Source organism: Haemorhous mexicanus, chromosome 2, assembly GCF_027477595.1.
Source record: "Haemorhous mexicanus isolate bHaeMex1 chromosome 2, bHaeMex1.pri, whole genome shotgun sequence".
NCBI classification, from domain to species: domain Eukaryota; kingdom Metazoa; phylum Chordata; class Aves; order Passeriformes; family Fringillidae; genus Haemorhous; species Haemorhous mexicanus.
Genome location: NC_082342.1, coordinates 104422797 through 104444493, shown reverse-complemented (window position 1 = coordinate 104444493; position 21697 = coordinate 104422797). Strand labels below are relative to the sequence as shown.

The 21697-nt window shown below is 40.5% G+C and overlaps 1 protein-coding gene across 2 annotated transcripts in view; it reads left to right on the top strand.

Annotated features, from left to right (window-relative positions):
* The first annotated feature begins 2936 nt into the window (after nt 1–2936).
* The window catches only part of GEMIN8 (gem nuclear organelle associated protein 8), a 28811-nt gene continuing 10050 nt past the window's right edge, over nt 2937–21697 (top strand). Inside the window, exons 1-5 of one of the 2 annotated variants that reach the window (XM_059839795.1) lie at nt 2937–3048; nt 3823–3872; nt 4775–4953; nt 7382–7421; nt 10199–10664. In XM_059839795.1, the coding sequence (XP_059695778.1) occupies nt 7419–7421; nt 10199–10664 (469 nt within the window). In that variant the 5' untranslated portion in view covers nt 2937–3048; nt 3823–3872; nt 4775–4953; nt 7382–7418. The remainder of the gene's footprint in view (nt 3049–3822; nt 3873–4774; nt 4954–7381; nt 7422–10198; nt 10665–21697) is intronic. The other variant, XM_059839794.1, reaches the window with a different exon arrangement.

Sequence of the window (21697 nt, the reverse complement as noted above, 5' to 3'; positions counted from 1 at the left end):
ACCAAGGCTCCTCTGTGATGCTTCTGGCCCTCAGCCTGTGAGAGATGTCATGCTGGAATCAATAGGAGCTATGCTTTCATCACCAAATCATTATTTTTGAGAAAGAAATTTCTGGGGTATTCACTTCATTCTATGCTTCATGGGTGTAGAAAAAATGTATTTACCAATCAAAATTAATGTGAGACCTTTTCTACTGTTGGGTTGTGGGAGGGACCATGAAGGGGGCTTCCTTTAAAAGTAAACCTTGCCAGGGTGCTCCTTCTCCTCTGATAAGACAGATTTTAAACTCATTAAATATCTATGTGGTCTTCCAAGGAAAATACAGCTCATACAGCAGCAGATATCTTGTGAAGTGAAAGATTCAGAAGTGATCCAGGGAAAGTGATCAGGTGAAACACAGAGGAAGAAATTGGTTTTCAGCAGACAAGTACTGATTTAACTGTTTAAAAATGTATATAATTAGAGGTTTATTTAATGTGATATTTCTGTAGATCCCATAACATAACTTTTTCTGTGCTTCTAGACAATAACTGTGCAAGTGCAAATATGCATAAGTAAGGCAGATAGAATGAAATAAGCAAGAAGCAGTGAACCAGAAATGTACATTTTATAAGTAAGACTACCCAAAAAAGTACTATTTCAAACTGAAATAACTACAAAACTACAAAACATTACAATGCTGATTGCATTTTCAAAATCTACATAGCACCAACAGTAAGACATTACTTGAAGTCTTTGCCTGAGACTGATAAGTTTAACAAAACCAATACATATGCTATACCTTTGTGCAGGTTGCCCTGATGCCTTTCTCCCAAACAAAGTGCAGAAGTTCAGCAATAAAGCATGCCTGATTTTAATATATATGTAAACTAATCACCATAATCAACATCATTTACTCCAGCTAAAAATCTGCACAGTCCATCACCACTTTTTCTGAGAGTGGCCTATGTCAGTGTCCTCAGGAATGAACAGGGCAAGCATAGAAAAGCTTGTGGAGCAAGCTACCAACCTTAGATAAAGATCTGCAAGCCACAAAAAATTAAGTAGAATGATAGTGAATTTAGCACAGGGTGAAAAAGTAGATTTTGGAGTTTCTAGAATGGAGGACCAGGGGGCAAGATGGAGGGATTTGGGCGTGTCCGGCTTTTCTCCATCTTCTTCTTAGCCTCCATCTTCTGCTGTGATGTTGGCACTTTTAGATTGGTTTAGAGTAGAAGCTCACTGTCTAACATAGATGATAGGTACTGGAAAATAATTGTAAACATTGTATATGTAGTTTTTAGTATAAAGACATAACACCACCCTGGGGGCAGGCAGAGTTTCCTAGGCTGTCTTGCTGAATGGACCTCAGCACGACAGGAGAAAAAATTTTATCAATAAAGAACAATAAACAACCTTGAGACTGAGAACTGAAGAGCTCTGATTCCTTCTTCAAGCGTCTGGCTGGGAAAAGAGACTTTCAATTTTTTCCCGGGGTCACTCAGATCAGCGAGAGGTCCTGGGACAGCTTAGTGCTCTGAATATGCTGAAAATACATTTACATCCTACCATTTTTACCACTTTTAAAGAAGATCTTGTGAACTATTAAATGTGAGCCCATACCAGGCAAATTAGTAACAATTATTTTTAAAAATAACTTTAGTAGATATATGAGAAATAAATGTAGAAATCTGCTATATGAATGAGACTCAATATGAAATTTCATTTCACAATGGGCTATTTTAATTAAAGCAGGTAGCAAAGGGAAGTTGTCTTAATATGATCTGAAATTTTCAGCAGGCAAGCAGCTGGAGCAGTAAGCACACCAGGAGAGCTGAGAAACAGGAATAATCTTGTGCTGGAAGTATTAATTAAAAACAGGGAAATGAGGGAAGAGAAATAGCCTTAGCAGAGAGAAGCCCTAGGGGAGCCCTTCTTGCTGGGATCAGGAGCACAAGCCATACTTGTGTGTTACAGCCCATCCATGAGTTGTCCTGAGAAAGGCACAGACAATGGGCTGGCATGGTCTGCTGAGGATCCTGGGCTATTCAGTATGGTACAGCTGAGTGGTTTATTGACCATGAAGAAACACACAACAACGTTGTGGCACCAGGTAATAGCTGGCAAATTTAATACAGAGTGTAAAATGCTAGACAGGGGAAAATGCAATCCCTGCTCTGCCAGCTGTGACAGGTCCCTGAGGGGCTGCTCATTCACAGTCCCATGAAAATACTGGCTCAGTGCAGAACCTGAAGAGAAAATTAGATATTAACTATGGAAAATATAGTAACTAGAGGGTAAAGTATGGCAGTGCCACAGCACCACCACTGTAGCACACACATGTTTTGAGTAATGTGTCAGCTTGGTGAGCACTGTGTATGTGCTCTGGGACTGTAGATGGCGACCAGGGGTCAGGTGGTACAGCAAGAACTCAGAACTTGCCAGAGAAGGGCAATGGTGAAGGGTCTGGAGCACAAGGCCTGTGAGGAGCGGCTGGGGGTGTTTAGCCTGAAGAAAAGGAGTCTCAGAGGTGACCTTACCATTCCCTACAAGTCCCTGAAAGGAGGCCATGGTGAGTCTCTTCTTGGTCTCTTTTCCCGGATAGCAAGTGACAGGATAAGAAGAGATAATGTTAAGCTGTGCCAGAGGAGGTTTAGATTGGACATTAGGACGAAGTTTTTCACAGAAAGGGTGATGAGACATTGGAATAAACTACCCAGGGAGGTGGTTAAGGAAAGACTGGACGTGGCACTCAGTGCCATGGTTCAGTTCTTCGGTCATAGGTTGAACTGGATGATGTCGCAGGTCTTTCCCAAACCGTCTGATCCTGTGATTCTGTGGGCTCGCACCTCTGTCCCCGCGAGGGACCGGCAGCTCCAGGGGCGGCTGTGGGGAGCGGGGCCCCGGCCGCGCCTCTCCACAGCACCACGAGATGGCGCCGCGGGCCCGGGGAGCGCCGGGCGGAAGCGGCGGGGGAAGCCGCGCTCGGCCCCGCCGGAACGGAGCGAGGGAGCGCTGGAGGCGGCTGTGCGCGGCTCTCCGTGCCCGCCGGAGTCCCGCGCTGCCCGGGTGGGTGCGGGGACGGCGGTGCCCCCGCGCAGGCTGCGGCCTCCCGCCCGGGGAGGGGAGCGGGCTGAGGGCGGTGGCAGCCGGGGCGAAACGGCGGCGGGAGCGGGAGAGCGAAGGGCTCAGGAAGGAGATGTGGGAGCCCGGGCGCCTCGCTGGGCCAAGGCCGGGGGTTGTAGCCCCAGGCGGTGGTTGTGGTAGCGGAGGTACGGGCGCGGGGCTTTGCCGTTTCTCTGCAGTTTATCGGCCCGGGGCCTGAGGCGGCGATGAGCGAGCTCGGGCAGAGCGGCGCTCTGTGCGCTGGGGGCAGCTGGGGCACAGGGCCCGTGCTCCTGCCAGCCCTCGGATGTAATTGTGTGCCCTGCTAGCAGAGGCGGGAGCTGCTCTTCCCTTCTCTAGGCTTTTAGTCACTTGACGGAGTCTGGGCCTGAGATCTTTGAGACCAGGAAATTATTTACGCCTTCAAAAGCTGTACTGGAGAAGTTCCATCCTGTTCCTTGTTTATGACAAAATTGACCAGATAGATATGAAACATAAGCTAAGTGGGCTACTCATAATTGTACAGCTTTTAGCACTTTATTTCTTCCCTCTGATTTTTGGCCAGAATAGCTTTTGGGTTTATGTCCTGAAGCTCAGAGAATAAGGACCCTCTTTTCGGGAGCCGCAGTGAATTACACAGCCTGGGCTTCGGATAAGGCCAAAAGATCTGTAATACATATGCTAAAGTTTAAGAACGTTGTTTTGCATTATACTGATTTGTTTCCCTTCCATTCACAGGAGTTGATGCTGTTGTTTTAAGGACATTGGTGTGAACATCATAGTGATAGGTGGGTGTTCATAGCATTCCTGTTGGGATGTGAAGCAGCTGTAACTGTATCCTAAGTACTGCATAAGTCTTGTATTTACAGCCCTTGGCAAACCAGAACGCAGCGCTGGGAATTTTTACCTCTTCTCTTGAAGAGAAATAACTTTTGCTGCCAGCTGTCACAGCAATCACAGGCTTGTGCTTCTATGTGACTGTAACTAGGGCACTTTGGTATTAAAGTCAACGTCACAGCAATGCACAGTGTTAATCTGAAGCGCCAAATGTCAGACCACTTTTCAGACATTTCCTTCTTCTGGTGGTAATTTTGCATCAGAAGTAGAAAATGAAATAGTGTTTATGGAAGGTGCACGCTGTTGATGTTGTTATGTTCACATTTTTTTAGCTAGTATATACTAAGGTGAGTTCAAAATACACAGCACAAAATTATGCTTAATCCCTTAAACTGTGAAGTTTACTGCCAGGGGATTTATTGGAAACACCTGTTGCTCATGGGGGTTTTGGCTTTAAATGCCAAAACCAGTTTGGGGATAAAAAAAAAAATGTGTCTGAACTACCACTTGCTGAAATCAGGAGAAATGTATGTGGAAAAGTAATTCCTTTATGAATATGTTAGCATCACATTTTACTGAGTATCTCCTTCTAACCATTGCCAGAAACTGGATACTGAGTTAGGGCAGCTCTAACCTGTCTGAAGACAGTTTTCACAGCAGGGACAAAAGCAGCAGTGAGCAGAGGGGCTGGTCATCTGTCTGTTGTTAGGGACATTTCCAATTCAAATGTTGTTGGCTTTTTCCTGAAAACTTTGTAAAAATGTGTTTTGTTTTTGTTGAAACCTGCTGAATTTATTGAAATTCCACCTTCCTTTAATAACATACTATGTTTTACCATAGTATTGTGGAATAGGTTGGTTAATCTTGTGTCGATGGATATTGTGAACAGTGGAACCCTCACTGATCCTGCACTGGGCTTGGAGTTGTCCCTGTTTCCTTCATGTAGCCGTGCTGTATCCAACACACCACTAGTCCCAGAGTGGGATTTACTTAGCAAGTTATAAACCCCAGTGCATTGAAGTTGAGTCTAAGGTATGACAGACATTGTCTCAATTTCTATTGACTCCAAGGGAATTAAATGCTGCCATTGCTTTGATGGGATTTATTTGTTTTCTCTGATGCTCAACTGCCTCAAGCTGGTAAGGGGGACAGAGGTGTTTTGATGAAAGGGAGTACATCCCTGGTTCATTGTCAGTGGGGAAATATTTTAAAACCGGGACAAGAAAGTAGAAAAAATGTTCATCATTAATGATCAGTATAAGCAAACAAATCTCATTCCCATTTTAAATTGTACATTTGGTCATGAGTTTCATATATTCAAAGGTTACATATTTCATATTTTAAGTATAAATTATAGAAGTAGATCTATTACATTTATTTTTCTGCTGCTTGTCATGTTTCATATTTGACGTAGTTTGTTTTGGAAGAGTAATTCAACTGAAAATGAAACAAACTCACATTTTTAATTTTGTTTCCTCGCAGCATTTTTATGCTCTGCTTTATATTTGTAGTCTAATGTTTCATAAATAATTTATGAAAATAATTAAAGTTTCTAAGTTTGGCAAAACAGGTTTTTCATATTTGGTAAACTAATACCAAATATGGTATTGGATGGTTTTGCCAGAGTTTTTGCCCTCCTTCCCTTTCAGAAAGCATAGGTACATTTTGTGTGTTAATAATAAAGTATCAGACTTTATCAATTACTGCTTTAAAAATTATTTACCATTGAGATCAATCCTGATTTCTGTTTATTCTGAAACTGTTTCAAAGAAATTTTTTTCGTGTAGGAGTTACAGTGAACATGAAAATGAAACACACCTACTTTTCTGAAGTAGAAAATAAAGGAATTGGATATCATGTTCTTAGGTTTTTAAGTATGAGAAAAAGACTTTATGACAATCTTGACAGTATCCAGATGTATCTGGGAAAGATATATATGGGGAAGAGACAAAAAGTGTATGTGTACATCATGAGAGAGAAGATGAAGGTTCTGAAGAAGGCAATGCTTTTAATGAGACATCTGAAATGCACAAAGAGGGAAGGCGCAGCAATCTTCTATCTGTGCACTGGTTTTGGGTGTTACAAGTAACTGCAGTGTTTTGCAGTAATCTCAGTGCTGGGTTTCCTTCTTCCTCCAAGCAGGTAGAAGAGACTCCAACATGCTTTAGTTGCCTGATGTCTGAAACTGCAGCCTTGGCTGGCATGAGTAGTTCCATCAACTGCAGTGGGACTGCTCCTGTATGTAGAGCTTCTTGCAAACAGGGGTTATGGTGTTACCAGGAGTTTATGGCTTTGAGCTTAGTGTGGGCTTTGGACACATCCAAAAGGATCATCATTTGCTTTTGTAGTTGCTGCATGATTTGCATTTTGTTTGACAATTCCATTCTCCTTTCATGCAGTATGGCTTAAGTGACAAAAAGTTGCTCTGTAATGAGTATTGTTAAATATGAGGCAAAACACAACTGTACTGTATTCATATGCATTTTGAAAAAGCCTGGCTTTATCTTGGTATGAATCTACGGCAGTTTTAAGTGCTGTCTTGGCTATATTCCAGTGTTTCTGGGAATAGCATTTAGCTGTATCTTAAGAGTAGCCATAGGTCATTTAGTGTACTCTATTTCTGTTACCTTTCACTGGCACCTAAAATAAAGTTCAGGCTGGGGATGAGAATGTCAGGAGAAATATGTGAATGAAGCAGCTAACCTATTAGTGTAATTAAATAATTGTCAGATAAGAGGAGATGGGTGGTTATAGAGCTCTTGTTCTCCCTTCCTACCCTCACAACCATTTTTCCCTTTTTTATCTTTTTCCTGTCTGGTTGCCCCTCTTCCTTATGCCTTTTCCTCACATTTAAAAATTGTGGTTGCAACTTGAACTGACCTGTGTTTGCTTAATGGGAGGCAGGATCAGATGCTGGAGAGGAGAAAAAAGAAAAAAGAGAAGCAAAGAGAAAGAAGGGACAGTATGTGGTCAAAAGTCCACCATAGGTTAAACAGAAACCTCGCTGCATGAGTGGAATCAGGATAGGTTTAATCATTTTATGGCAATTGCTTATTTTATACAAATTCCTGTGCAGATGCAGCTAAAAAGTGAGAACAATTTGTTTCATTTAAGTTTTGGTTTTTGTTTGGCATTAATTTGAAGAATAAAGATTGGGGAAGCATGAAAAAAGAGAAGAGCAATGGCAGAAATGTTCAGTTCCAGCATTTCAGGCTGCATTTTGTAGAAGGCTCTATTTTAAGTTTCTTACTATAGTGGAGAATTTTAAGGAATGGGATTTTTACTGCTGCTAATCAAAATCTATCAGTAAGAGACTTCAACTTGCCCCAGCAGAGAAGGAATACTTAACAGCTATAGGTCATAGTACTCAAATATGACAAAAAATATATTCAGTGTCTGTGACCACCTTAATGCATATATTTTTATATTTTAATTTAAAAGTTACTCTTTTCTTTTCTAGTTCACCTTGATCATCAGCGGAACAAACTCCACAAGAGATGGTAAGAGGTCTTTACAGGTTTCTATGGAATAGCTTAGTCACATTTTATATATAAAATGCATATTAACACTTTAATTGAACTGTGAGTGCAGACATGTAAAAATTAGATGTAAAAGTCACTAAATTGCTTTGAAAATAGAATTCAGATTGCAACAATGGGTGATTTGTCTACTCCTGGGAAGACTCCAGAGAAATAACAGGAGAATAACAGAGGACTCTGATCATTTGCCTTGGATTTATAGCTTTGTTTCCTTGAGGAAATCTCTTATTTCCATTTATTCCACAGCTGAAAAAGCACAGACACAGAATTAAGTGAGACTAAAAGTGTTCCTTTCCCTTTTCCACCCAAATGTAAAACATTTCTGTAATTTCTTTTTTAACAGATGTATTTTTAAAATTCAAACATAAGGAGGTTTTCAAGGGTCGCTTTCAACAAAAAAACCCCTCACAAAAAGTAGTTGGACAAACACCAGCATCACAGTTCTGTCTGTATGAACTGGCTTTTTGTCTTCCTTTCCCCTAAATTAACAACTGGAGCTAGTCAGCCAGACAAATCAACCAACTTGATTCCAGAGCTTTCAGTAAAGTCATCAAGTTCCTTTTTAGAAACATTTTATAAGAACTGGCGATAATTTTTGAGCTTAAAAAGAATATATTGTCTTTTTTGCAGCTATATAGAATGTAGGAGATACCTGCTTTTTGTCAAGCATCATGATCTTTCATAACTGGATTTTAAAGTATATTAAGGAAAAAAATAATCAAAATGTTTTAAAAGTAACTTGTTAATGTATCAGGTTTGATAATAGGACATTCTCATCTCTCTGCTGAAGGATGAGTCAGTATGACATTCTTAAGCAAAGGGAAGCAGTAAATAAAGCATTGTTCATCCTAGCTGTTAGGTAGTTGGATGATTAAGGATGAAGAAATTCCATATGGAAGGCAGATGCTTTCTTTCTACACACTCATCTTGAGAGTGATGCATTTTGGGAGCTCCAAATGCGTGGTCTTGTAGCAGTGCAGTGTTAGACCAAGAGGAGAATAACAGTGAAGTTTCATCTCCATGAATTCTTTATTTTCAGGAAAGATAGGTTGTCTGCAGTTTTAAATCACATAACTGAGCTACACAGCCCTTCACAAATAGGCTGCAGTTTTTGATCAGGAATACCTTAAAGAATGCAAATTTGTGGTGGTTTTCTTTATGTACTCTGTTAGCTGAAGATATTTTGTTTCTGAGAGCACTAAAAAAGATAAAGCATTGATCTCTTATGGAATAATAGGCTCAATTTTCCAGAAAGAAAGGCATCATGAGAGTTGCAATTTTTATTCCAAAGTCACTAGCATTTGCTTTATTGTCTGAGAACCAGAAAGTGAAAACAAGTATAAGTGAACTAAATGAACCTCTTGGGATAGTGTTAAATTGAAAGTATTTTTTAGGTTTGAGTTTTCTGGTTTTGCCTTGGGATTTCTTTTCCCCACAGAATAATTTTTTTAAAGGGACCAAATGGTGCCAGGGCAGATCAAGAAAACAGACTTTAAGATTTTTGTCTTGTATGTCCTTTAAAGGAAAAAAAAAAAAAAAAAAAAGAAAAACCACCTTAATAAAGGACTGTAAATGTCACATTCATCTCTGTAAACATCAGCTAGTTTTGCCATAATTTTGAGTGTTTGCCAGAACATGGCTTAATTAAAATTTTCCTATTTAAAGTAGAGGCATTCTGTTTTACTCCAGATAAAGTATTTTCTATGGAAATTAAGACATGAGGGAAAGGGAGAAAACATTTGCTATTTAGTTTATTTGTTCTAGGCTCTACTTTATAGCTTTAGTTTTTTAAGATACTCTATTATCCTGCTTTTTGAGAGTAGAATGAGGTGGGAGATGAAGTGGCTTGTATGAAGGGAGCTTAAGGCTACAGGGACTGTGGGGCTTTGTAGCTACTGGTGAAATCTGAACAGCATGAAACTTCTTTAATGAAAACTAAGATTAGCTGGAAGACAGGAGAAGGTGTGTTACACTATGTTTCTTTCTTTAGAACTGTACTTTATCAGTGGCACTTTATTGCCTCTCTTCATGTTTTGGTTGGTGATGGATACAAAAGGGAGATTTACTGGCAGCTTGCATTTGGCTAAATACAGTCTTGTTTTTGATTGTGGCCATGCTGGATGTATGAACTTGCCTGAATTACTGTTTGACCTTTTCTGAGCAACTTTGGCAGGCAGATGGAGGAAGTACATTACTGGAGGAAATATGTTACTGGATAAAATGAATGCATTTGTTTAATGCAGAAGAATCTTAATCTCTTGTGTTTTCTGTCTGTGGAGTTGGAAATTAGGTATAGGGTAATATCCACACCTTGGAATTACTCAATTCTTAAACTCATGTGAGTGTCTAAGGAATTGTGGATTATATCCACACGGCATATTTCCTAAAAAAAACCTGATTCTTACTGTAGTAGCATGAACATTTGGAAAATACCTTCTGGACACTACAACTTCTCTGTTTCTAGTTCTTCAGTGGTAGTTGATGCCAAAGGAGTCTCTTGGAGGAGTAATTAGGTGTGGTGCAAGTGCACTGTGCTCATACATGTTGTTTTTCAAATCTCTGTGTTCTGTCATAGCTAAAGGATAACTAAAGATTAAAAGGCAGCATTGTGCTTGAATTTAGTTGCTCTCCTCACTTCTCTCTCTCTTTATACTTTCTTTTTGGGGGAGAGCATTAGTGCTGTGGTGTGTGGTTGATTGTTTGTGTTCTTTCCCTCTCCCCATGTGCTCTGGCTGCAGGAGGACACAGAGCCGTGGTACGCTCAGAAGGTGTATGCCAGGTACTGGAGGCACTATGACTTAGCCATGCGCTGGATGCGCCGACACCAGAAAGCCTACAGGAAAGCCATGGAGTCCTTTTACCGCCTGCCATGGCATCCCTGGCATCCTGCTGCAGCCTCTCCAAGCAGCCACTACTCAGATTGGGATGGGAATGATCTCCCACATATCCAAAACTATTCTTCCAGCTACAGACCAGATGTCAGAGTCCCATGTCACAGGGGAGCTCAGCAGTACGCAAGTGCCTACCAGGAGAGGGAGGATGCTGATGAGGACTCTGAAATGGAAGAGGATGCTGAAAGGGACTCTGAAATGGAGGAAGACTCTGAGTCTGAAGGAGAGATAGAGTATGACTTGAGTAACATGGAGATCACAGAGGAGCTTCGCCAGTTTTTTGCAGAGACAGAGAGGCACCGAGAAGAGCTGCGTAAGTCCATATTTGTTCTGTGTTTTGTGGTATTTGGTGTCCATAACATTGAGTGCTGGATGGCTTCAACATTTACAGGTTTTGTAAGAATTCACAGAAATAGGCACTGCAAGGGAGGAAGTCAGCTGACTGAAATAGACAGAACTGATGGGTGCACTTAAGTACCACCCATTAGAAATAAGTTTCAGTAAATGTTTGGAAGTTTTTGGTGAGAGAGAGAGAAAAAAAAATTATGACTGCAAAGAGGAGAATAACACTTTTGTCCAGAAGACAGTAATTAATCTTCAGTGCTGAGGAAAAAAGCTCCAGAATTTTTATGGTTAAATCTAATTAATGTGCTATATGTCTGAGGGGGGAACCCACAGGAAATGCTTGATTACGTCACTGAACCCTAGAGTAAGCCTCAATGTATTTTATAACATGGAACAGCCATTTTGTTTGTTATTCTTTGGCTAACCTGGCAGTAAAATTTCATTACTTTTTTCTCCTCCCCCTGCATCCTCTTCATTCTGTACTACACCACAAGTTTCTCTTTGTTGAGCATCTTGATCTGGACCCAAGTCCTTTGGTAGGGAATGTAAGTCTTAAGATTTTTCTCAGGTCTTGATCCTCAGAGGTATTGGTCATCTTTGTTTCTGTGAAATCCTTAAAAGAGTAAAGGGTTATTCTGTACTTTATTGATACTTTACTCATATACGGATGTTGCAGAAAAATTTATCTGTTTTAAGAAAGCAGAATAATAAAAGTAACTTTTCTCACATTACTCCAGTAGAAAATGTGTAATGAATGTTTAACAGAACTTTTTCTGCTTCTCTGAAAGAGAAAACATTCTGAAAACGTATAATAAAGGCAATGATTGGAAGCGAAAGAAAAAGTATTTTAAATTCTTTGATCAGCAGGTATCAGAGGGTGAGCTGATAGCTCAACTTCACACTTCTCATCAATGTGATGCAGAGTTGATCTAGTTAGCAGAGGAAAGTGAGTTAAAGACTTCAGACTACACTTCTGGTAGTGCCTGATACGAATCCCTTTCTCATTGTGCTTTTGCAGAATCAGCTTGGTGATCTCTGTTAAAATGTTCCTTTAATGAGATACATGGTTCTTTAAGACACTGGGCTACTTCTGGGAATGCAGAACATTTTCTTGGGATTTGTTCTACCAGTATGATTAGTGGTATTTAAAAGTATGTTAGTGATTAAAGGTGGTGTCCTGGAAATGGGGAAATCAGGGCGTAGAGATGTTCTGTGTTGCAAATGTCCTGTATGACCTTGGTGTAGCCATTTAGTCTCTTTTTGACCCCTCACTGGCTGTGCTTGCTAAAAATATGACTTGTTCTTTATGATGGGCAGGTGAATTGGGAAGAAGTTTATGACTCAGAATACAGATTTTACTTTTGTTCCTTCCACCACAGCAGTATTCGGAGCCTTTTAGAATGATTTGGTCTCTGCTCTGTGCTGTGTGGTAACCTAGTTCTGGATGAGTGTAACTCCATGTGCTTCAGTGGCACTATTGCAGATCTTCATGCAAATTCAAGCAGGCTCTGGTCTTTCACTCTTGCATGCCTCAGTTTCTTTAGTGGCTTTCATGGTAAAGTGAGGATAGTGCTGAGTAAGCATCTATAATTCCTCAAAGCATGAAAAAGTAAACAAGTACTTGACTTAAATGAAATTTAAAAATGACATAGAAACCTAGGGTGAATGTTGCTTTCTAAATGTGATTGAAAACACGGTATAATCTTGATGGGAAATAATTTTTTTTTCTTGCATGGTGAGTGAAATAAACAGGGCAGGAGATATCTCTCCTTTTTTGATGCTTTTATTAAAAGTGATCAGCTCAAGATTGTGAGGCCTGACGGATCCGCAGGTTCGCCGTCGCAGCTCCCTGGAGTGACTCGGAGGAGGGAGCAAATGCAATTTTGTCCACCAGGGGGCAGAGCTGGGGGGGGGAAGGTCCATCCTCATGAGAGCAGGCGGGGGTATACCCCCGCGATCCCCGTTTTGAGTTGGCAGTCTTGGATCCTGGCTCTAACCAACATCTTCTGCAGTTGTGGTGAGGGGCCATTAAGGTTTTCAGAGTCTCTGCTGGCTTCTCACCTCACCCCTGATGTCTAGAGACCGCTTTGGTCTCTGAATTCCATATTGGCTCACTGGTTTAGGGGTTTATTAATTGCGTTTGGAATGGGGGCTTGCCCCGTTGCATTTTGTCTCTAAACTTATCTGCATATCAACTCCTGGTTCCCTCCCCTCTACCATCTGTGGTGGGGGGATGCTATCCTCCCACCTGGCCACAAGCAGGGTGATGCTGATACAATAGAGTGAATTCTCAACCATAGATGGCTAACGACCTGATACTTAGAGGTGATTACAACCAGCAGCTAACAAAAGCACTTCTCTCTGCCAGAACTGGTTAAACTTGTAATTCTACAACTTTTGGAAAAAAAGTGGGTAACCCTTTTCTTGTTCATAACAGTGAGGGAAAAGGAAAATGGAAGAAATTTTTTATTCTGTTAAAGTTTCTCAAAAGAAGAAACATAAGCAGCAGGAGGAGGGGAAAATTATTGTTTCTCTAATGGTTTGGAAATGAGCTGGTATGGAGACCGTGTTGAAGGCAGTAGTACTCTACTTTAAGAGGTAGTTTTATTAATTTTCCTGATTGCTGTTTATGAACGAAATTAAATTTAGAGGTTCATTAAGCTGTGATCCATATTGATGCTATATCGTGTTATATCTTTCATACTGTTTTACAGTTGTCATTCTTTATTGGTGCTTGAGAAGATTGAGACAATGCATCCGCAAAAGAAACCCTCAGTTACTTCCATCTTTTCTCTTTAATGACTTTTCCTTTTAATCCCAAACTGCAAGTCCTTAGGAGCAGATTTACAGGGAGGGTAGCATAAACCTCAGTAATGCCTGAAATTTACACCTTCACTTCTGAAAGAGAAGTGGAGGTGAAAATTTGTAAGGGTGAGGCAAGAGTTTTACATAGCTTTTAAAGCGAATGAGATTGTTTGGGTATGCTACAGCAGAATACCAATAGGGACCTTGACGATCAGTTAAAGTAAAAGCCAGTCGTTATGGACATTAAGGGGAAGGCTGTGTCCCATGTTTTCTTCCTCTGGCATCGATAAGGGGCTCCGGGTGGAATTCACAGCCTCTGACCTCTACACCTTGACATTAATTTGTCTGGGAGAAGATACACAGCTTGCTCTTCTAAAGGCAGAGTTTACAAGAGTTAGATACACGCTTACAGGCAACTTAATGAGGTGGGAGTCACAAGGGAGCAGAGCATCAATGGGGCAAATAGGAATGGGAATATGGCACATAAGGAAGGGGATACCAATCTTTGTGAAGTATAACCTCCATTAGTTCGGTGTTTTTCTACCAGTCCAAAGTTAGGAAATACTACACAGCATTAATGCATCTATTTTGGACACTGGTAGTGAGTCTTGATTTTTTGTGTGAGATTCAGCTGGTTCCCACACCTGATCCACAGATGTCTCATCAACATGTAGAAGGATAATCAAATAGATTCAAAGGAATCCTACCTGATGTCAGACTCCTCACTTATAATGCCTGATCTAGAGCTTGCTGGATGTAAATCACAGACATCAGAGGATAAGATCTTCCAAACTTTTACTGTGAAAGACTTAAATAGGACTGAGGTAGATGGGAATAAGGTGATTCAATCTGGGAGGTCTTTTCCAACCTTAATGATTCTATGATTCTGTGGCTCTGTGAAAGGCATTTGAGCCTAGATGGTGGCATACAAGCCTTAATGCTAATTGCAAAGAGAAAAGCTCCGCAGATATGAAAGATGTTGTGTCAGACTAGCCAAAGAAGAAAACTTAAGTTTTATTTAATTTCTTTGTAGCTGCCACAAACTTGAAGAACAAGCAGATTTCTAACCTCTGTAGGATTTTTTGTTTTGTTTTCTCAGGGGGCATTTGCAGTGATTGGCTGACTTGCAAAGTAAGAGCTTTGAAACTGGCAAACTTGCTGCATGATTTAACACTTCTGCAGTGATACAGTTCACAACCAATCTCTTTTAAAACAATATTTTTTTTGTCTTTGAAGTCACATCAATTTCTTACTATTTTTTGTATTTGTATCATGTGTTGTAGTCAATTACATGTTCTGGAATGCCCAGAAGTAATTATGAGTAAAGTTTGGCTGAGGCTGTATGAACTCAGACGTACTAATAGACTACCACTTTATCTCATGTTTTAGATAAATGGCATTTGGTTAAAACCCTTACAGACAGTTTTAATTCCTCTTCATTTGTTTCTTCATATGCAATCGTAATTATTTAGTGATTCTCTTTTTTTAGAGGGTTTTCTTGTCAGGCTAGTCTGTCGTTCTGGTTCTTCATGTAGCTGGTGATCCAGACATACTACACATCTTGGGAATGTTTAGGGTTGCATTTAAATTTTCCCTCTGGCAGTTGAAAAGCCTGAGGTTGTTCTCCTGGGCTACCATAGCTGTGAGATCTAAATATGGTAGCACATTCTTCAAGTATCCTAGATGAAAAGGGTAGAATGCAGTAAGTTGCCTTTTTACATCTGCAAGAATTAAAAGGGCAAAAATCAAGAAAGGAAGATTCACAGCCCTAACAGTTCTGTAAATTGTCTAATTGCCCATATTTATTGCACTTTTAAATTTAGCCTTTGAAACATGTATTTTGTCCTTATACAATTTTTCTTTGTTTCATTTTGCATATAAGAGAAAATCACTGCTAAAATTGAGTGAGTACAGCATTGCAAGTACATTGAGAACCATTCTGTAGTAGTTAACAGGACACAGACAGAATCCTTTATTTAAGAACAAAGAAAAGCAAGGAAAAGTACCATCCTGTCAGTTTATTACCGAAGGATAATAGTCTATAATTTGTTAATGCTGACTAGATTTTTCCATCAAAGCCTCTGTTTCTATTGCCCACACATAGCCTCCAGCTCTTCCCAAAAATAATGTCTGAACTTAAATTTTTTTAATGCTAGATGGAAAATATTTTTTTTTAGAAATGAATGGAAATGGTGAATGAAGATGTTTGTTCCATAACTGCAATCTGCAGGCTTTTCCCCTCAGGTTTCTTTTTCTCTGAAAGATGACAGTTGCCACTGTCTCTTCTGTGAAGAGGAAGTAATGGAATTTTCCATGTTTTGTAACTTGTTTGAATCGTACCAGATCCATGAAGCTTTTGGTTTTGTTTAAAGCCTGCATGCCTCTAGGAAAATAGACTTTGATTCAGGGTGTTTGCCACCATGTTTTCCTTCATTTTAGGTAATTGCTTTTCCCTGTTTTTTATCTGCCTTTTTCATCTTAAGACTGTAGCTCTAATTCTTGGAACTACAGACTCCCCACTGTTTCTTTTTCTTTCTTCTTCACTACTCTAAACTGTCCAAGCAGTGTGGATGGTGAATTTATAAATATCTGTTCAACTTCCCTGCCTTTAACAGTCTTTGTTGACAAACTTTTTGACAAACCAAAAAGCCTTGTTTGGCATGAACTTCAGCCGCAGTCTGTAGAGGCTGAGATGCTGAAGCTTCTGAGAGGTGCCTGTGAAATAAGAGTGCTCTCTGCAATATGTGTGGGTGCTTGAGAGATGCTTTTGAAACATGTTGTTTTGTGAACTGAAGAAGAAATGTGAAAGTTACTCTTTTGTACCACATCTCTGATCCTGATGATTGAACCTTCTGCTGTGTAGCAGCAGAATCTTCTCGAGTGCCCACACTGTGTCCAGCAGAGGCTGTGTTATTCAGTACCAGAAGCCAACAATTGAGAAAATGCCTCTTATTAGAGAAACAAGGAAAAGTGCCACAATTTTCAATGCTTTAATATTGAAAACTAATCTCTACTTGCAAAATTAGAGAGTCTGAAGAGCAAGAGTTGTGCACAGTTTTAGATCAGTTTCATGACAGGCAAGGTTATCTTTATACAAAGCATATCAGTTTGTAAAATATTGTCAAGAAAATGTTCTTGGGTCCTATGGTAAAGACAGAATTTGAGCTTAAGAGAATGTGGATCTTTGCTCTGTGAACCTATGGCTTGCTGCTGCTGGAAGTAATGGAAGAGAGACATTGGAAAGGTCAAGGTAGTGCTGAGGAAACTGAGCTGTGTGCTCTGGACAGTTGCAGAGGAGTTAATACATGTACCTAGAAATTATATATAAAGTCTTTTGTGTTTGTGCCTCAAGCTGAGTCTGTTTGACAGTGTTGGCAACCCCTGAAAGTACACAAGAGCAAGGCCAGGCTTCTTGTTTTCAGCTAAGGGATGCCACAGGCTTCAGCTCCTAGGTGGCATCTGGGCCTTCTGTGGACCAGGCTCCCATGGGTGCAGCCTGGACAGTTGGGTGGAGCTGGGACATGGAATGCCAGTTCCCTGGGACCTGGAATGTCAGTTCCCTATCTGCCAGTGGCTATACTGGTCTTAGTTTTTTCTAAGCATGCTTTGGAGTACTGATATTTGAGTTACAGCAGGTTTATAGCTGGGAGTGTAGGAAAAGAAGCTCATGTGGTTCAGTGTGACTGTAGTGTAGAAGTTACTTTAAGAGGAATGCCAAGATATTGAACACCTCTACTTCCTCTTAAATTTGATGGAAATGAAGAATGCTGTCTTAATATGAACATATATATTAAAGTTCAGAAACCTGTGTTTGAAGTTGTCATCCTTTGTCTGCCTGATGTGTTCCTGTTGTTGTAGTGAGACAGTACATACACTAGGGGGCTTGTTGAGAGGTTCAGTTTATTCATCTTTATGAGGGGTTTTGAGGACCTCAGCAGGAAGAAAGCAAAAGCCTCAAATGCTAGAATAATGAGCAATCTGATCCAAGTGTTCTTTATAGACCTTTTGCTTAACAGTTAACTTAGATGTCATCCCTGTGACCAAAATGCATCTTATTGACAACACCTTTGCTGAACAAACACAGAATCTGATCTACTCTTTCTCCCAGGAAGCTATTATCCCTAAGTTATTCTTGACTCAGTAAGAGAAGTCAGGTAATCTTGTATTGTTGCTGCCTTGGTAAACCAGTAATGCGGTAAAATTCCTTCTGACTGAACTTGTCTTGAGGATACATGACTGAAAACAGGAGAGACAGGTCATTGTTCCTCTCATCAGCTTCGTCCCTCAGCGTCTGAGATCCAATTGATAGCTGGTTTTGGTATTTGCTGGTTGTAGAAGGATCCCATGGAAACTGGTCAGTAGCTTGCTGTGATGGATCACCCACTGGAACTTTCTCTTTACAAAGAAAATACATGTGGTAATTCAGTTTTAGATCACACAGAGTGTCAGCGCCTGTTTTGTGTCCATGAGGTTTCCAAGGATTGAAGGTATTGCTGTGACATACTTGGGCTCTGCAAAGTTTTGGCAAAGAACTGACAGGTGGGCCCCAGGGCTGAGGCCATGTGTGCAGCAAGGAATCCTCCCCCAGTCTTGTTGTAAGAGTAAATATTCCTTTCAGAATGCTGTTATGGAAGATTGCTTCATATGGGAACAGTTTGGTGTGGGAAGATGCAGACACTACATACCCTCAGAACTGATGCTGGTAATTTTTTGAAGGCAGGTTTGCCTGCTTGGTTATTCCATTAGCATCTGCAGCTGCTCTGAGTGGCTCCTCTAGTCTCCTCTTCATTCTTTGTCCTTACAGGGAAGACTGTTAAAGCAGCTGCAGCTGCTGTGGAAAAGAGCAGGTGAGACCATGCTGACAGGCACAGCTCTGGGGAAAAGTGGCGTAAAAGCATCTCTGTGCTAATCACTCAGCTTGGGCAGTCTGTTTTCACAGTTGATGCACTTTTCCCTTTTCCCTAAAATTCCTTGATTACTGGTTCCATCTGGGTGCCATATGCAGCATTTCTGGTTCTCTGAATGATCTTAGGGAAGAGCTGTGTGTGTGTGTCAGTTGTCAGTTCTCTGATGATAAATCTGAATTCATCAGATTTATCATCAGAGAACTGATCATCATCATCATCAGCCTTTAGTGTGATACTTTCAACCTTCTAAGTGGACAGTGACATTGAGGACTATGAAGTGTTTTCTAACACAGGCTATTTTGGTATCTACTGAGGGAGCTTTTGGTGTAGAAAGAATGTTTAAAGTTTCAGGGTGTCCAGCACTGGAGCAATAGTGAAAAGCAAATGCCAGAGAACAAGGTAGAAATGGATGTAATGATGATGTCTTCTTTCTACACTCATGATGTACAAAGTCTGCTCAGAAGCTGCAACAGAGCATGGCAGCAAAATACCTCAAGTGTAACACATTTTAGGTCTCTCTGTTATAAAGCAAATCCCCTATACAGACAGATTTGCTTGGAGACAGGTAATTTACCCTGGCTAATTTTAGTGGTGTGTTGTTAGTGGCAAGACTTCAGAGGCACCATTTGCTTTTCTGCATCTCTCACTGTGCCTCACTTTTATCAGAAGCATCCAGATGGAGTTCACATCCTTTGTCATTAGGGAAATGTGGGTGCTGGCATGGCAGAAACTGACAGTTCAGAGACTTCCATCTGCCTGGGTCTTTTCACAACTCATTTCCTTTGATGCTAAAAATCAAGTGAGAGAGGCAGGCAGAGTTTGTTAGGCCACCCATCTCAGACTTGGGTGGCCTGTACAAACTTCTGTCACAGCCTTGGGCGTGCCAGTTGTGACTAGCTCCACAAAAGCTTTCAACGTAGGTAGAATTCAGAAACAAATATCCCATATAACAGTCTTTGTCTTCCACATGTCTGCCAGGAAGAAAAAAGCTAGTCATTTATACCCAAAGGATGATGCATCTAGAACCCTAAGGATGCAAGGGAACATTGTCCTTCTTGTCTTTTCCAGTGACAGGGTTGAGCACCTGTGCTACTATGTGATGTCGTCTGCTGTGAAGCTCATTACAAAGAATCTGAACACTTCCTGCTCTAGGAATTTGTGTCCATTTTCTGTTTATATAGACCTTTAGCACAGGAGTGATAGCACTTCCATGTTGCTCAGAGAAATAGAGAAGGTTGATATAGCAACATAGTGAGAAACACTTGTGCTGTAACCCTATGAAGTACACAGTACAAAGCAATCCAGCAGTTCATCAGTGTTACAATTACTACAATTGTTGCTGGCCTCCAAGGTACCCAAAGCTGTTTATGTGACTATGAAATTTCCCACAATATTTTCAAGGACACATGTCTGAATTTGTCAGATCACTGCTCTGGTACACTGAAATCATGGAGGTAAAGTAAAAAATGAAGGCTAAATACTAAATGGATATTTTTACTGAAATAAATAACTCATGTGTTACACCATTGAGTGTTATCATTCATGTTTAGCTGGATAAGAATCTCCTGGGTTTAATTTCATTTGTAGTTGCCTAAGTGATTGTTGCTCTAAAAGTCGGCTCTGTGTTCACAGAAGCTGTAGAAAGGCCTCAGTTTTTCTGTGGTTGTTCAAATGCTGAAACTAATGCTGCTGTTCTCACTTTGTACGAGCCTTGCAGAATACCTTGATTTCTAGAAGGTCTGCAGTTTTTGATGTGGTTGCTGAACAGAGTGTTGGCAGAATCACTCTGAAATTCATCAGTTGTCATTTCCTTGGGATTTTTGGCCACTGGTAAATGTAAACGTGTCCAGACTGTGAAGATTGCATCATGTACAACATGCTGATGGAGGAGGTGTTGAGGTGGTAGATTGCAGAACAGCTGGCTGCCTTTGGAGAAGCATCTGCATTTTTCTGATCTCTCCATTTCTCACTAGGTGATGCTGGTGACAGGAAGACATTTTCATTCTCTGTTTTTGCATCCTTCCCTTGGCATTAGGTACTGACCTCTGTCATGAGCAAGCTGTCAGACTAGGGCTTTTAGTCTGGTGGCTCTCCTTGTGTAAAGTCTTCATCAAGTCGCTGAAATACTTAATGTAGGAATTATCCCGTTGAAGTGACAGGGAGGAGACAGAAAGCTCCCAAGTGCTAAGAAGTACAACTTAACTTTCTCACAAGTGGGATGCGAGCTGTCTCTCTTAAGAAAGAGTGCTCAGATTTGTGCTCCAGCACCAAATCCTGGAACTACTTTTGAAGTCAAACATTCCCATTTTGTGGAAGGTACAATAGATGCACATCTGCAGGTTTCTTCTGGCATATGTCCCTAATGTTTTTTGTTGTGTTTTTAATACTAGGCATAGCAGTCGCCCTCATGGGTTCAAGTATATTTCATTTAATTTACTAGAGTGCTGAAGTGGGCAATGAAAATCAGAAGGTCAGAGGTAAACTTATATTTCCAAAGTTACCCTTCAACCCTTCCTTACAAAAACTGTGGTGTGTTTCACCATCTCATTTAGTTTGACCCTTTTTCCAGATGGCTCTTTCCAAATGCTTGGTCAGGCAGCACACGTAGTTTACTAGCAGCATGGAGAAAATGCTTGCCGAAATTAATTTTCTCTGGATTAGACCTTGTTATTTAATTCTGCATGTCTGTGGTAATACTGAATTTTGGACCTGCCAGTTAACTGAAAGGTCAGTTCATAGCCTGACTATACTTCCTCCCAGAAAATCAGCAACATGGCTGCAGGTTGTTCTCCAAAATGTTTTTCAAGTGTTTTTGATAAAGTAGCTCTCTCATATCAAGTAATAAACCAAACTTGAATTCAGCCCTGTAGTGTGTCTGGAGTCAAGAAGGAAATTTTAGTGAGACGTTCAAATGTGTGAGTTTGATCTAGAAGACTGACACAGGCTATTTCCTTTCTTTTTTTTCCTGAAAGTACCAAACTCAGTATTATTTAGCTGTCTAGCGGTTCAGTGCATTGTGAAACATGTTCTTCCAAGAGCATGTGTTTGATTTCTATTCAGGGCACACATAAAAAACTATTGTGAATCTCATGTTTCTTCTGTGTTCTGGTTTGCTTTTAAAGTAGCACTTTTAAATTTTAACATTTCCTTGTTCAGTCTCCTCAGACTGTGCCATAAATGTAGGTGAAGACATAGTTATATATAGATTTAGGTAATCCTTCTGTTTACTCTAGCAGTGTTGTCTTTGTCTGGTGTCAGCATTGTTGCCATCAGTGACAGATTGGAGTTG